The 14,710-nt window shown below is 38.3% G+C and overlaps 1 protein-coding gene across 8 annotated transcripts in view; it reads left to right on the forward strand.

Annotated features, from left to right (window-relative positions):
• Positions 1-14,710, forward strand: part of mctp1a (multiple C2 domains, transmembrane 1a) — a 119,355-nt gene that overhangs the window by 92,476 nt on the left and 12,169 nt on the right. For 4 of the 8 annotated variants that reach the window (XM_077560874.1, XM_077560875.1, XM_077560873.1 and 1 more), the window contains one exon: positions 4,895-4,993. The exons of the other annotated variants lie outside the window; for them this stretch is intronic. In XM_077560874.1, the coding sequence (XP_077417000.1) occupies positions 4,895-4,993 (99 nt within the window). The remainder of the gene's footprint in view (positions 1-4,894; positions 4,994-14,710) is intronic. 8 annotated transcript variants of the gene reach the window in all.

Genomic DNA, 14,710 nt, shown 5'->3' on the forward strand with positions numbered 1-14,710 from the left:
CATGTGCTCGAGAGTGTGTGTGTGTGTGTGTGTGTGTAAGTGAAACAGAGAGCACGACAGATAGCAAGAGAGAGGGAGAGAGGAGATTACCCTCACACGGTTGACTGGTCACTGAAGCGCCTGTGCTCCGCTCAGCTAGGCTCCGCTAGCCTCAGGAGGACTTGACACAGATAAGATACACACTGCAATCATGTCCCGCTCACGGGCTTACTGCTCACTGCTCGCCTTGTCTCTTTCTCCATGTCTATCTTGCCGTATCACACACACACACACACACACACACCACATGATGCATCCAGATTTCGCCTTCCCACCTTCATGTCCAGGATTGATATTGATCAATATTGATCATTGTAATCGAATACATAGAACATTCTGCCACAATTCTATAAATGCGTGCACGTATAATATTTAGTAGAAAATATTATACGCGTACAGAAAAATCAAAGGATGCGAGGGCAGCTTTGACATTCAGTCAATCATGCGATTGGATATTTTTTTTTAACTGTTACAGGGAGTCCTCAAGTTACGGACGAGTTCCTTTCCTACGCTGGCGATGTAACCCTAATTTCGATTTAAGTCAGATTTCACCGTTAAAGTCGATATTTACATCAAAAAACTTTGTACAGTAATGAACCCCCCCCCCCCCCCCCACAATATTTCATGTTTCTGCAAGCAACAACACAACTTTAAATAACTTTAAAATGGTGTGATTACTTTGAATTAATGAAAAAGAAGGTGCGACAGCACGAGGACTCCTTGTACAATTTACAATATAATAAACATTATTTTATTTTATTTTTTGGGGAAAAACTGCTACCTTTCTATAAGGCAAATACTTATTTTACAAGATTATGGGGTGATCGAGACCGCCTCTCCACTGACCCGCACCCAAATCACATCTCAAAAACCAAAACATGGACCAACCCGTTTTAAGCATAAACATTATCATTAATTAATTTAGAAAAGCTCTACAGTATACACAGCACATTTATTATTATTAAATGTAATTTTTAATATACGCTGCGGGCCGCTTAAAATTGGTCAGTGGGCCACAAATGGCCCCCGTGCCATCATTTGGAAACAAGTGCTATACATGGATAACTAAAATTCATAGCGCTCATTCTGTAGAATCCAGCTTGGTTGAATTCTTATCAAGTAAACAAGTGGAAAAGCTTTTATAGAGTGTCACATTAGAGTTTGTTTGTCCATCTGTTTGTTAGTTTTAGTAGACTCGTACCCGGTTCATGGAGGATGTTGAACAGACAGAGGGTGCTTTTATGATCCTGGGGGGGGGTGGCGGGACAGTTCCGTTAATGCCACGGGGACTCAAATGGTGAAAATAAATTCCTCTCTACACCTTTTATCTCAACCCTCACCAGAATGCAGTGGTTTACATTCTTTGCCTCTGCTCCACACCTCCTCAAAGTTGAATGGAAATACACCAGTTGTAATAATTCTAAATGAATCTGTGATGTTTATTCTTACTGTCAAATGTATGCACTTTATACCATGTGCAGGTGATTCTACTGTAAAATTCACTTTATCACTTTGACAGGCTTGTTTGCTAGGTTCCCCTTTAATCATATGGTGTTTTTATCAGTCGCCCCCCAGCCCCCCCCCCCCCGCCCCGTGTGGAATACTGTAACTACGTAACATTGACTATTATCAAATCTGTCTTATCTATAAATACAGTATACAGTATATACAGTCTATGTCTTTATCTACTTCGTTCCTACAGGCTTCATTGAGAAAAAAAACAAACATATGCTGCTCTTTGGGTGCCCCATTTGAAAATAAATATTTAAAGAAAAAAAAAAGGTGGAGAAGGAATTCAAACGCATGTCAAAACAACAGGTGGCAATGTGACCTGGATCATTATCGGCAATTAGAATCCCAAATAAAGTTCCAGAAAAGACACACTGACTCCCTGGTCTATCAAGGAAAAGGGCAAACAAAAACATGCTTAGTGGAGTTACTTTCAAAATCTGACGTTTGAATTTATGACTCCGGGAAAAAAAAAAAAAAAAAACACTGCCATATTTAAAATAAGATGACTTGAAAATAGGAATGGACTTTTGGGGCTAATGTTGCTTGCTATGCTTGTGTAACCGCCATATAGATGTAGACAGAAATTGACTTCAGATTCTTTGCATTTAATTAACTCATTCACTGCCATTGACGGTTATAGACCTCAAATATTAATTTTAACTATTTCTATTAGTTTAACATTTTTTTCCACTTTTGTTAACAAGAGTATGCAAACCTATAATTTTTTATAATTGTATATATAAAATTTGTGATTAATCGTGAGTTAACTCGTGAAGTCATGCAATTAATTACGATTAAAAATTTAAATCGCCTGACACTCCTCATTTTTTTAAATCATGTCAGGCGATTACATTTTTTTTAAAAATTGTAATTAATCGCTTGACTTCAATAGTTAACTCACGATTAATCATAAATTTAATATCTGTTCTAAATGTACAATAATTTTTTATAGGTTTTCATACTCCTGTTAACAAAAGTGGAAACAATTTTAAACTAATAGAAATAGTTCAAATGAATTTTTGACGTCAATAGCCGTCAATGGCAGTAAATGAGTTAAGATTTGTTGTCATGACATTGGATGGCATCCACTGATCATTTTGCTGTGATCTTGTAACGAGGGAGTCCTATCTTGTCTCTAATTTGATATACAAGAAGTCACGACACTTGAGGAAAAACAACCAATCACACACAGACCAATAGTGGGGCTGGGTTGGGAAACTACATTTACAAAGATAAGTTTTGAAAAATAATCAACCTGTTTTTAGCATGGCATAATTAGCTAAAGCTAAATGAGGATTGTATGTTTTATTTTCTTAAATAAAAAAAAGTTTGTTAGGCGAAGCTGGGTTATCTTCTGCAGGACCCGACACTGCGCCCTCAGTCGCGGCACTACGCGATCGTTCAGACAGCAACATGGCATCATGTAATTGCACTAAAGAGAGCACTGGGAATTATATCACCCTTCTATGAAAAAAAAAAAGTGACTGAAATGTTCTTGGGAGGCTATTGAGCTTGCAGTGCAGCAGGGTTGTCCTCAGGTATCAAGGGGGTCTCTGCCGGCATAATGGGAGTCTGCATTCTTTTCTTCTCTGCGCCTGTGAAGGATGAAAAGCGCTCCGCTGTAAAAGATGCTATTGACTTTTCCGCTTCGTTTTTCCCATCCCATCTGAGTTTTTTTTTTTTTCTTTGACGTTCTGCAGAGACACTGGTTGGAACTGCATTTTAATCATGTTTGGGTAATGGAGAAAGAAGCAGTGGAGGCGGGGAGGAGGGTGAAAGGTGTGAAGGAGCATTGTCTTTCTATGCAAACTATATGGCATTGTTTATTTGTTTGCTACTCCCCTTTGTCACACACATACATGAAATGGATCATCTCTCACCATCTCGATTCCCCTCAGACACACTCACGGCTTTGTCTTTTTTCTCTCATTTTCATACGCCAACTACTCCTTTTAGTTTGCAGACTTGGTTAACTAAGATCAACATTTTACGTGTAACTTTTTGTGTTCATTATTTGTGCGTCCACTCGTGATGACGTATAAGTGGGTCGATACACTGTAAGGTGCCTTTCAGGCTCCTCCCATTTCACCAACACAAAGTTGAGATTTTCACGTGAACTTCTTTATTTTATTAAGTCGATGTTATGCTGTTAGAAATGCATGTTAGTCAAGCTCCCACATTTTATTTTAATTTTTATTTTAACTGCAAGACATTGTACATAAAAACAGGGATATATAAATGCAAGCTTGCTGACAGTGTGGACAATGACAGGGTGGACATGTGTTTAGTTGTGTGTGTGTGTATATATATATATACACACACACGCACACACAAATGACCACTTAATGAACATGTGGTTGGCCTTCATTCAACCACGTGATTCAGTTTGCAAGTTGACTGCATACTATTTAAAAAAAAGTATTTAACTTTGCTTGAGAGGTTTTTATATCAATTGATATATGACACCATGACAGCGTGGACAACATTCATCTACAAATATACCTTATTTTTTTTTCAGTTATAGAGTCCATTGAAAAAGACAAAATGCTTGTATGACACTGAAAACATTAGAAGGTTCCTTAAAGATGGCAGAGTAGTTAATGACAGGATGGACTTTTTAATTTTTTAAATTTTTTAATAACTAATGTTAGCATTTAATGAGCATGTGGTTGACCTTCACTCAGCAACATAATTAAATTAGCAATTTGACTGCACACTGTTTAACAAGTGTATTTGAAATATGTTAAAAGTTTTTATGGATTGATTGGGAGGTTTTTATAACAATTGATATTCCACTATGACAGAGTGGACAACATTCATCTACAAACATACGTATTTATACCCTATAATCCACCTCCATTGAAAAAAGACAAAACGCTGGTAGTAATATCACTGATGTTTACAGGGTTTCTTAAAGGTGCAGGTACCACATAATGACAGGGTGGACAGGGACACATACACATGCACAGTATTAAAAAATGATTATGAAAATACATGATCAAAATGACTTGTGAAGAACAAAACTAAGTTGTTTTTTTCATTTGGTTTAACATGTTGCAGTTAGTAGTAGTCAATTAGTTTAAAATGAAAGAAACACATTTTAGGAGACTTACCGTTGCACTGGTACGTTTGAAAATGTTTAGCCACTTTAATAATACCTCAGATTTTCACTAATCTTCTACATTTTCATGATGCTTCTAAAGGCACCGGTATTTGCAGTAAAAGCAATGAAACTAACCTTGCTCAATTATAAGACAGTTTTCGAACCTACAACCATAACTTTCCACTCTCATTTCTTTGAGTACTGTAGAAAAGGCAAATCTGATTGTAATCTATCCACAAGGACCCAAAACCAGAGGCCGGTGATGACAGCCGTGGTAAAAACCATATCCTTGAAGATATGTTGGCTTCCTGGCACTTTGAGTGGATGCTAGCAATGGTGGTAAGTGGGCATGCGTGTGGTTACTCCACTGTCCGCTACTGACTCCTGATGGCGTGTGTCACTGTCGTCTTGGGTTTAACCGTCACTGCCTTTAAGCCTGCCTTCCTGTCTTGTCGGGTTCTATGTACCTGTCCCCTGTCTGCGTCACGGTTGACGACCAACCCACTTGCACGTTCTGCACTTAACCAAGTCTCGCTTTGGGGTCTCCACTCTTGCCTGTTCTTTAGGCTGATGGAGGGCACTAATGGGGCCTCTAGCATGTCAGTCTGCTCCCGTCTTTTTATATTGCTTCCCTGTAGTACTGCAAGGTGACAGCTGTAGATTGAAGTGTGACTGCGTGTTAACTATGCTCTGCCAGTGGGACTGCAGGCTGTGAGGTATTTAAGGGTGACTTTGGGAGTAACTCAAGCTACCAGCTGTAATTTCTGCCTTTGAAGAGGACACAGCGCACCACTTATCGATTCACATCAGTACGGTTGAGCCTAATCTGACATGCACGCCACTGTGGCCCAAAAATTACAATTCTATACTGAACTGAACAAAGTGAACAGTCAACTGCTTAACATGACTCGACTATGCGTTGAACTAAAGACTTTTGTAGTCAACTATAATGTGATGAAAGTCGAGTTGAAGTTGATTTATTGATTATATTCAGTGTTGTAGGCCAGACACCACCAACCAAGACCAAGACATTATAGGGGTCCTTTAACCGCTGCACTTATTTCTCTCAAACTAGCTGGCCAGTCCGAACTTGTGTTCTCTAGCATAGAATTAGCCAGGCTCTGAAATGTTTCACTTTCTATTCACTTTAACTATTATTGTATTTGAGGATAGACTCACATTTTTGTGAGAGACTGTGATACTAGTCTCATTTTTTGGTAGCCTAGCAGTGCTCGGAATAGCCAAAGCTAGTACCGCTAACTGCTATTCTTATTCACTTATTCAGCTTTTTTTTCCCCATGCACTCGTCATTTCACTTCTTTATTGAGCAAAATATTCTGGTGATGACAGAGGTGTCTAATCTAGGTCAAGAAAGCAAAAACCCTGCCACAGTTTGGCTTTAGCCACAAGCGCTTCGACTCAACAGGGGAGCTTGTACTCCCGGGTAGCTCGTTTACCTGCCGGTTGTGTAGAAGCACCTGCTGCTAAAGCCAAGCTATGGCACAGTTTTTACTTAGTGGACCAGGATTTGACACTGACTATAAATTGGTCGACTGGAAGACACGAGAATAGCATTGAGTCAACGGCAAGCTTTAAATGTCGGTTCAACCCACACTACTAACTCATTTGTGTTTTTCTGTTAGCAAAATCAGGTGCTACAAGTAGTAGTACATGGTTGCCGAGCAATTATGATATGGATGATAGTAACTACTCCTGGTCACACATGCTGTATGTTGTTAGCTTCCCCTGTTGCTGTGCCTTAGCAATGATGCTACTTTTGACGCTAATTTTTTTGCTGTTAGCTTCCCCTGTTTCTACTTGTGATGCTAATATTCTTGCTGCATTTATTAGTCTTTTCTTGAAAAAGCAACTACCACATGCCGTAAAGCATTTAACTCTTTGACTGCCAGACGTTTTCAGAAAAGGGATGCCGTGGGTGCCAGCCGATTTAAGCATTTTTGACTGATCTTTCAAGGTCCATAGAAAATTATGTGTTTGGACTATGGAAACACACATACTACCAAATGAAAGATTGGACTCTCATCTTTAATCAGAAAAAAAAGTTTGTTTCTACCTTATTCCGTTTTTCAGTAATCAACAATAGAAAATGGTTAGTTTCACCTCTGTTTTGAAACAAACGTCTTTTAACGTCTTTGTCACTCCTCCATAGGATTTTACTAAACGTTATTTAACGTTTTTGGCAGTCAAAGAGTTAAAGAAGACCCTCATGCCCCTCTGTTTTTGTACGTCTCATACCCGCTAATGCTTTCATTGGGGCCTGGTGTTCAGTTTTCCAGCGGTGTTTTGTTGAAGTGGAAAACCACTGTGTCATTTTTTGAAAAATGTCTCACAAATGAGAACAGGTGGGCAAAAGTTAATTAAGAACCCACAAGCTAAACTTCCACGGGCTTCTACTCCCTTAGTACCCGAAGCATATGTAGACAGTTGCCGAGGCATTTGAGTGATTTAACCATGCTTGTAAGCGATTTTTCTTAAATAGTTGCCAGAGAAACAAAAATATTCCACATTGCCACAGAAAATCCCAATGCTCGTTATATCTCATGCTGCGATATTTTACTCCACGGCTGTTATTGTTCTGAGAGCGGCTGAACCAACTGCACTTTTCCACTGATGAACTATGCATCAAAGCGCTAGAAAAGGCATTCGCCGCACTGTAGGTGAGGAGTTCCTGTGTGCTCTCATGCACCCAAAGTAACTTCTGGAGTGTACTGTCACCGAATAGGATGTTGACGCTGGCGCGCGTTCATTCCCAGCCGCCTCTCATTGGACAGAATGTGGAGCACAACACTTGACAGCAGTGTCGTCTGGATTTGAAAGTCAGACGTGTTAGCAGGCAGCCGCCACCTTTTCTTTTAACAAGAGCCATAAATCAATAATGAGCACAGAAGATGCATATTTTATTTACTTTTTTTTTGAAGATGTGATCCCTTCACTTCACACCAGTGCACTTTTACTCTATTTTATTTATTTATTTATTACCCAAACAAAATAAAAAAATTAAATAACAAAATAAGCAAACGTTAATGTTTTTTTGGGTTGTTTTAGAAGAAAACCAAAGTCAGCCACATGAAACTTACAATGACGACGACTGTTAATTTCACTTTTCTTATTCTTTTTCAACTGAAGGTAATGAAAGCAACAATTCTCTTGTGGATTTTTCAGATCTACCTATCATTTTTTTGTTAGTCTTTGACAAGGTCTTAAAATATGGGTTTCAAAATCATAATTTCAATAACATTTATTTTAATGACAAGAAATGACTGTCAATAAAAATTTGAACAAATCTAACTTAGACATAATACATGTATAAAGTACCCTGTTTCTGATACTGAATGATACTGTGGAGGGAAAAAAAAAAACATCAGTAAAAGTGGTGGAATCATAAATGGCAAAACAGGCATCGTCAAATTCTTTCTAGTTTTATTAATTGCATTCAATATTAGGCAATATAAGATATTGCTGCAACTAAAGATTATTTCAGTAATCAATTAATATGTTGATTACTTTTTAGATTATTCAACAAATTAGACATAAAAACTTTTCAATTTCCATCCCTTTTTGTAAAAACAGGATATTATTTCAAATTAACAGCGCACAAGTATAAATTTGTTTTAAAATTCTCAATATAAAAAATGCCTAATGTAAAGTTTCCAGTTTTCAAGATGTTTTCTTTTTATTGAGCAGACTGCAATAAAATGTCCGAACTAGCTCTGCAGGGCAAACGTAAACATAAACAGAAGAGTCACTTTTGACTTTTGACAAATAATTTTACTGAAAAAAAACCCCCATCATATTTGACATACAGGTGTCACACTACTTTTACAGTACGGCTACACTTTATAACACTGGTGCAAATAATTAAAAACTTTGACGTAATCATTCTATATGTATTGATAAAGCCCTGCAGAGACCTAATGATGGCTTCCCAGTTATGGATGGACAAAGAAAGATGATGCGGCACCGCAAAACCAGGCCAAGAGAGGACAAGAGTAATGTTGTCCCATCCATCACACTCAGCCAGGCTGCATGCGGGGAAGGACAGGCAAAGGAGACCACAGTAGCAGGGGAGCGGAGGTGAGGCAGGGTGGGGGGGGGGGTAAAGCGGGCAAGGTGGGCTGCACTTTGGGTTCGGGTCTACGGAGGTGAGAAAGCGGAACAAGCAAGGAGGTGGTGGGGTGTTTGTCATTATGTGCATGTGGTGGTGTGCTGACCTTGAAAGTGATGAGTGCTTGCGGTGCTGGAGGTGATGAGACACACATACACCAACACAACATCTTCAACTCATTTCAAATATTTTAATTTGTATTTACGGAACATTTGACCAAACTTCCTTTTGTAGTTGTAATTCCTAGTTCTCGTTCTTTTCCACAAACGGATCAAAACAGCTGTATGGTTAGAGGTTATAGCGCCTCATGTTGCTTTGGCATGCACCTGACAGCCATGTCATGTGTCCTGATCTATTTTTTTTTAATGCCACTGGAGTGGGCAGAGAGTTGAGAAGGGGAAAGTGTTTCTAAAAATATCTACCTATGTATGTGAGGACATAACCCTTAAAAAAAAAAAACACGTTGTCTTTAGGAGAGGTCAGACTGTAAATAAGTCGCCACTTTCTGACTCTCCCTTGGCTCTTGACTTTTAACTTCTGTGTATATTTAACCATGCTGTGGGCAATAAGGAAGTGAAGAGACTAATTACTTGAGTAGAACCTTGGTCCACCTCCAGCAGGTTGTCCTAACTGTAGTTTGACTTTGGCTCTTTTACATGCACTGTAAGTATTGTATAAAATGTGCAAATAAAGAGAGAAAAATGTATTTTCCTGCATTAGCTCCTGAATTTGCATTTGCATAGAAGAAATTATTATTATTTTAAATCCAAGCCTGTAAAAAAAATGAAAATTGAACATCTGTCCTATTCATGCACGGCTGGCCGAGTGCCAGCTTGCATGGTGGGATAACTGATGCCGGTTGAAGGACTTTTTTCTTGACTTGTCATTTCCTGGCTGAGGTGTGATATTGTTTAAGTTAGTAGATCATTTGGGAGAATCAGTATTCAGAACACGTGCATTCATATATCTTGTTTATGTAACTCCTGTTAAAATTAAGTTAAACAACGTAAATAACCTTTATATCGTCACAGATGAAAAGTTTTGCTTGCTGCGAAAACAAACTTTTCTAAAGTTCATTATTTAAAAAAACAGGTATTTATGATATTTATTCAAGTGGATACTTCCTTGAAATAATTAAAACATCATGTCACACCATACTGTAGGTATATTATTATTATTCATGGATTGGACTTGAAAATCATTCATTCCTCAGCTTCACTCACCAAAACATGTTAAAAAAAAAAAAAAGTCATATTTTCCCCCCGCAGTAGAAATCATGTCAGCTCTCTCTACAAAATCAACAAAGGATGCCTTGAGTTGCCCTGTGGGAGCCACGTATTAGCATTCTGTCTCGTTTCATTTGACATTTCAATTTTTACAGTGCGAGAGGAAAAAGAAACAATGAGAAACAGGTGCAATTTTAGCACAGCAGTCACGTTGGGTTCAAACTAATCATGCCGTGTCAATGGGATATGTGCCGTTATATGAGATCTCTTCGCTGTGTCATATTGATGATATAAGGCAAAGAGAGCACCAAATGGATTTTAGGTTAAAGCAACTCTCAAAATGGCTGTCGGCTTTCAGCCGTAGATATGGGACAGATATTTGAGTCCATCGTAATTGAGTGTCCGCTCTAGGCTTTAGGTCAGGGAAGGACAAAATGTCTTTGCTAAGTTTTCCTCCTTTGCATGCGTGACGATGGAAGCGAAGCGCATGACGGCATTCCTTTGGCAAATATTTCATTACGTGTTTGACTGAGTGAGTTTACCGCAAGTCACCGGCGAGTGCAACGTGGTTAGCCTGACTTAGCTGTTTCTGTGTACTGTATGCCTTCGTGTATCCGCATCATTTTAACAAGCGCTGCCTCCCCTGTCCGCCTTGATGAGAGCACTCCCGCGGTGAACCTGCTCCGCACACTTGGCTCAGTGTTCAAGTAATAGCTTGGAATTCATGTCACACTTTCGTACACATGATGCAAACGTTAGACACAAATCTCGCAGCAAAAGATCACTGTATATTTCTCTGGCTTGCCTGATGAGAGTTAATTGATGTCAAGGAGTTTTGGAGGCCCGTGGGAAATCATGTCAGTTTGTCTTGGTGGAGTTTCCGAATGCACTTCCATCAGCCTTTTATGTACACACAGTGGCCACAACATTATATAATATATAAGAACATCACGTGCCTGTCTCGTGATGTTGCTAAATGAGGTTAATTGTCAAAATATGAGATTCCTGAGTGCAGTTTGAGACTACTTCACAATATGTCACAACATACCTGTACAAGCAAAAATACACTTTTTAAATAATACATTTTGATAGTGTTAAATTAAATAAAAATTGGCAGGCTATTGATACAGACCGTGTATTGAATTTTGAGTTGTCGCTAGTATGTGTTATCAAGATGAGCTGAGTGGATGCAACAAATAATGCAGAATGAGTAGCAAAGGTGGGAGCTACTTCTTGGGTACTGAGTAATGCAAAGGGTCACCCTCTTCTGAAATAACAAATTAGCTCAAATTACCTCAACGCATTCACTACCATCCATTTTCACTGAAGCAACCCCCTTCGCTCCCGGCTGTTTTACTGGATTTTGACTGATTTTGCAAGACCCACAAAATATTGTGTTCTATTGCTATAAAAAATGTGAACTTACCAAAAGAAAAATTAGAGTCTCTTCTTTCATCAAGAAAAAAAAGTGCATTTCTATCTGTTTCCGTTTTGCAGCAATTAGGATTCAAATATAGCTAAGTTTCATCATTATTCACAAACCTGTTTAGAACTGTGGATAAATGAGCTTGTTTGCAACATGGCTCTGGTTGATCTCTTATACTCTGCTGCCGCCTGATGGCCATTTTTGTAATAACTGCCATTGCTTCATCCGTTCTATGGACTTCAGAGGCTGCATCAAAGCCGTCTGATTGCTCTAGCGTAAAAGAAACACACACACACACACACAAAACGTATAAATACGTCTTTGGGACACTTAAAAACAATTAAAATACAACATATTTATATGTTTTGGGGAGCAAATGAGTTAAATAATAATAGTAGCCAATTTAATCTGCCAGTATTAGATTTTATTTTATTATATTATTAAGTAGTCAAAATTTGGCAAAAAAACACCACCATTTATTTATTTAATTATTTATTTATTTATTTTACACATTAACACATTACAACATAAGACAAACATAACAATGTTCAGCACAAAAAAAAAACAGGGAAGAATGTGGTTATTTAAGTTAAACAAAAACTAAATAAAAGGTAGTGTACCATAAAACAGTAAAATCTTCCACCTGCAATTCACATCTTGTAAGAGTCAGGGGACCAAAAAGGCTATTTTATTCATTAGATAAACATTTTTAATTAATTGGCCGATTAATCAGTTACCAGAATTTTGTTCTGCTAAATATCGGAATTGGCACAGGATTTAAAAAAAAAAAAGAATCCCTATTGCTTGGGCCCTGCTTATTATTATACTATATGTTAATATAAGCAATAATGATGTTCATTTTGTGACAACAGTGATTATGTTAATGAGTACTCATAATAATTGAGAAACAAATAAATAAATAATAATATACAACAATTTCTCTGCCAGTGTTCACATTTTCAAATGATCACTACTTCAACATTCCTGTGAAATCACAATTGCCCACAGGCACCAATTGATGACTCCTGGTTTGATTGATGGACTCTTTGTTTGACTTTATACAATGTTTTGGTTCTTACTTGCATCTAAATCATGAAAACAGGTTACATGCTTGCAAAAAAACAATTGATTGATCAGACAAAAGAACAATTAAAAAAATGTTAGGCCATTTTATATTTTGCTTTATTTGTTTTATTTAGTATATTTTGCATTCATAGCCTGTCTTGCAAATACTTGTACTGTATGGTCATTGCCATTTGACTTATTTCAACCCCTGACACTAGTACTGTATTACAATCAGCGGTTGTTTACTATGAATATCATTCTGACTTGGAATCTCTATCATTTTAGATGTTAAAAAAAGGCTTAAGAGTTGCTTTTATTATGTACATCAGTACTCTACTGTACTGTTATATACTGCCTATATCAGCCAGGAACTGATAGCAAAGGATACATATCATATTTGAGCTTATCTTACTTACAATAGACAAAATAACAAAGATCAAATGTTCTTTTATTTGACTGCAGTCACAAATCTGTAGCTCCCCGACTGAACTGGTAGTTACTATAACATATCGCCGCAACACATTGCACATGAACCTGCACTTGCAGTCCATTAAAATGCACGATGGGCTGACTCGTTAGGCGGGCTTATTACACTATCTGTCGGAATGATTCAAGCTGCGCAACTCTGGTCTCAGGTGCTGGGATTTGTCACATCCGTCGAGCGTGGCTGCACCTTTCGCCAAGGCGGAGCCGCAGAGCTTTTTAAAAAAATAAATTCAAATAAAACAGGCATCTGTCCTCACAGGAACGATAATGAGACTTTTTTTAGCCTGTTTTTGAATGCGCCATGCATCAATTCTGTTGATATCCACATTACAGTCCACGCACAAACTTACTGAGTAAAGGAGAAGACTATTATTGTCTTTGTGTTAAGGTATACATAATAATGTTTATAGAGTTACTCAGCAAGACCAGGTGTGCAAATCAAGCTTATCTAATAGCTGTGGGGTGTGCGGGTGCGCGTGTGTGTGTGTATTGGGTTCCATTATAGGAACAGGTTGCCTGTCTCCATATGTGCGCAGTGAGCGGGGAAGCTGGGAAAACAGAGATCTCCGTGGCTCTCTGTGTTATTACTACCTCCCGCCTCACCAAGTCTTGTTTGAAGACAGGAAATAGGAGTCAGACCGCAGTCCGAGGGGCATGTGGCAGCAGTTTATACTTCACTGACCTCTGACTTATGCTATGCACCCCCGCCCGCTCTCTCACACCTCTCCCCCGTGTCCCTCCGAGGTAAAAATGTCCCGATCCGGCCCGGCTTGCTTTGGATGGGCCCTGGCCGGGGCAAGCACAACAGACTGGATGCTCTGAGATTTGTTTGAGCGAGCAATGAAAAGCAGATGGAATCAGAGGAACTGATTCACCAGAGGAGGAAGAAATAAAGGCAGACTCGTAAAGTATTTATAAAATAACCCCTTTGCTTTGTGACCAATTATAGCTGGTTTTGCTGTGGAAGCAATGCAGACTCCCCAATTGTGCCACGATTCATTTTTTACTTCATCAGATCATAGATGGAAAGCAGAAGGAGATTAGAAAGCAGAAGCTTGTTTTGAGTCTGTGCTGAGGCCCCGTGGAGGTTGTGGCTCCGAGGTTCAGGGATTCTTTTACCTACTTTCTTTTTACAGCATTCGGAAATTAAATAATATCTATCTCCGATAAGGTCACTTGCAAGACAATATTATTATGGTTTGCCAGAAATACGATCATGATACAGAGATGCATCATTGATCTATGCTATGGGAACAAATTACAGCTACCATGAAAGTAATTCAAACAAACTGAGTAATGAGCTCAGATTATGATTAATAATAATACAAACCAAATAATATAAATTATAATAAATACTAAAATATGCTTGTAATATTGTGATTTTTTTTTCCAGGAGCAAGAACTTCTTCATCACTCTGAGCTCCATTTTTGTGCCCAGTGCAACGCTGGCACGAGACATGGTCTAAATCTGCGCAGGGGTGTGCTAGACCAAGTGTTGGTATTTTCTTGATTCGACGCCAACCAAAGTGGCTACTCGCATGAATTATAAATAATCAAAAAGGGAATAGGAAAACTCTTGGATAAGATTTTCTTGAAGAAACGTCTTTCACTATTTTCATTGTAAAGATGACCAATGAAAGGTTCTTCTTATCTTTCTTTTTTCTTTTTTGTTTAGTTTTTCCTATCTTTTTGCCATCTTTTTTATTTCCCTTTCTTTTTTTCTATTT

Source organism: Vanacampus margaritifer, chromosome 3, assembly GCF_051991255.1.
Source record: "Vanacampus margaritifer isolate UIUO_Vmar chromosome 3, RoL_Vmar_1.0, whole genome shotgun sequence".
NCBI lineage: Eukaryota > Metazoa > Chordata > Actinopteri > Syngnathiformes > Syngnathidae > Vanacampus > Vanacampus margaritifer.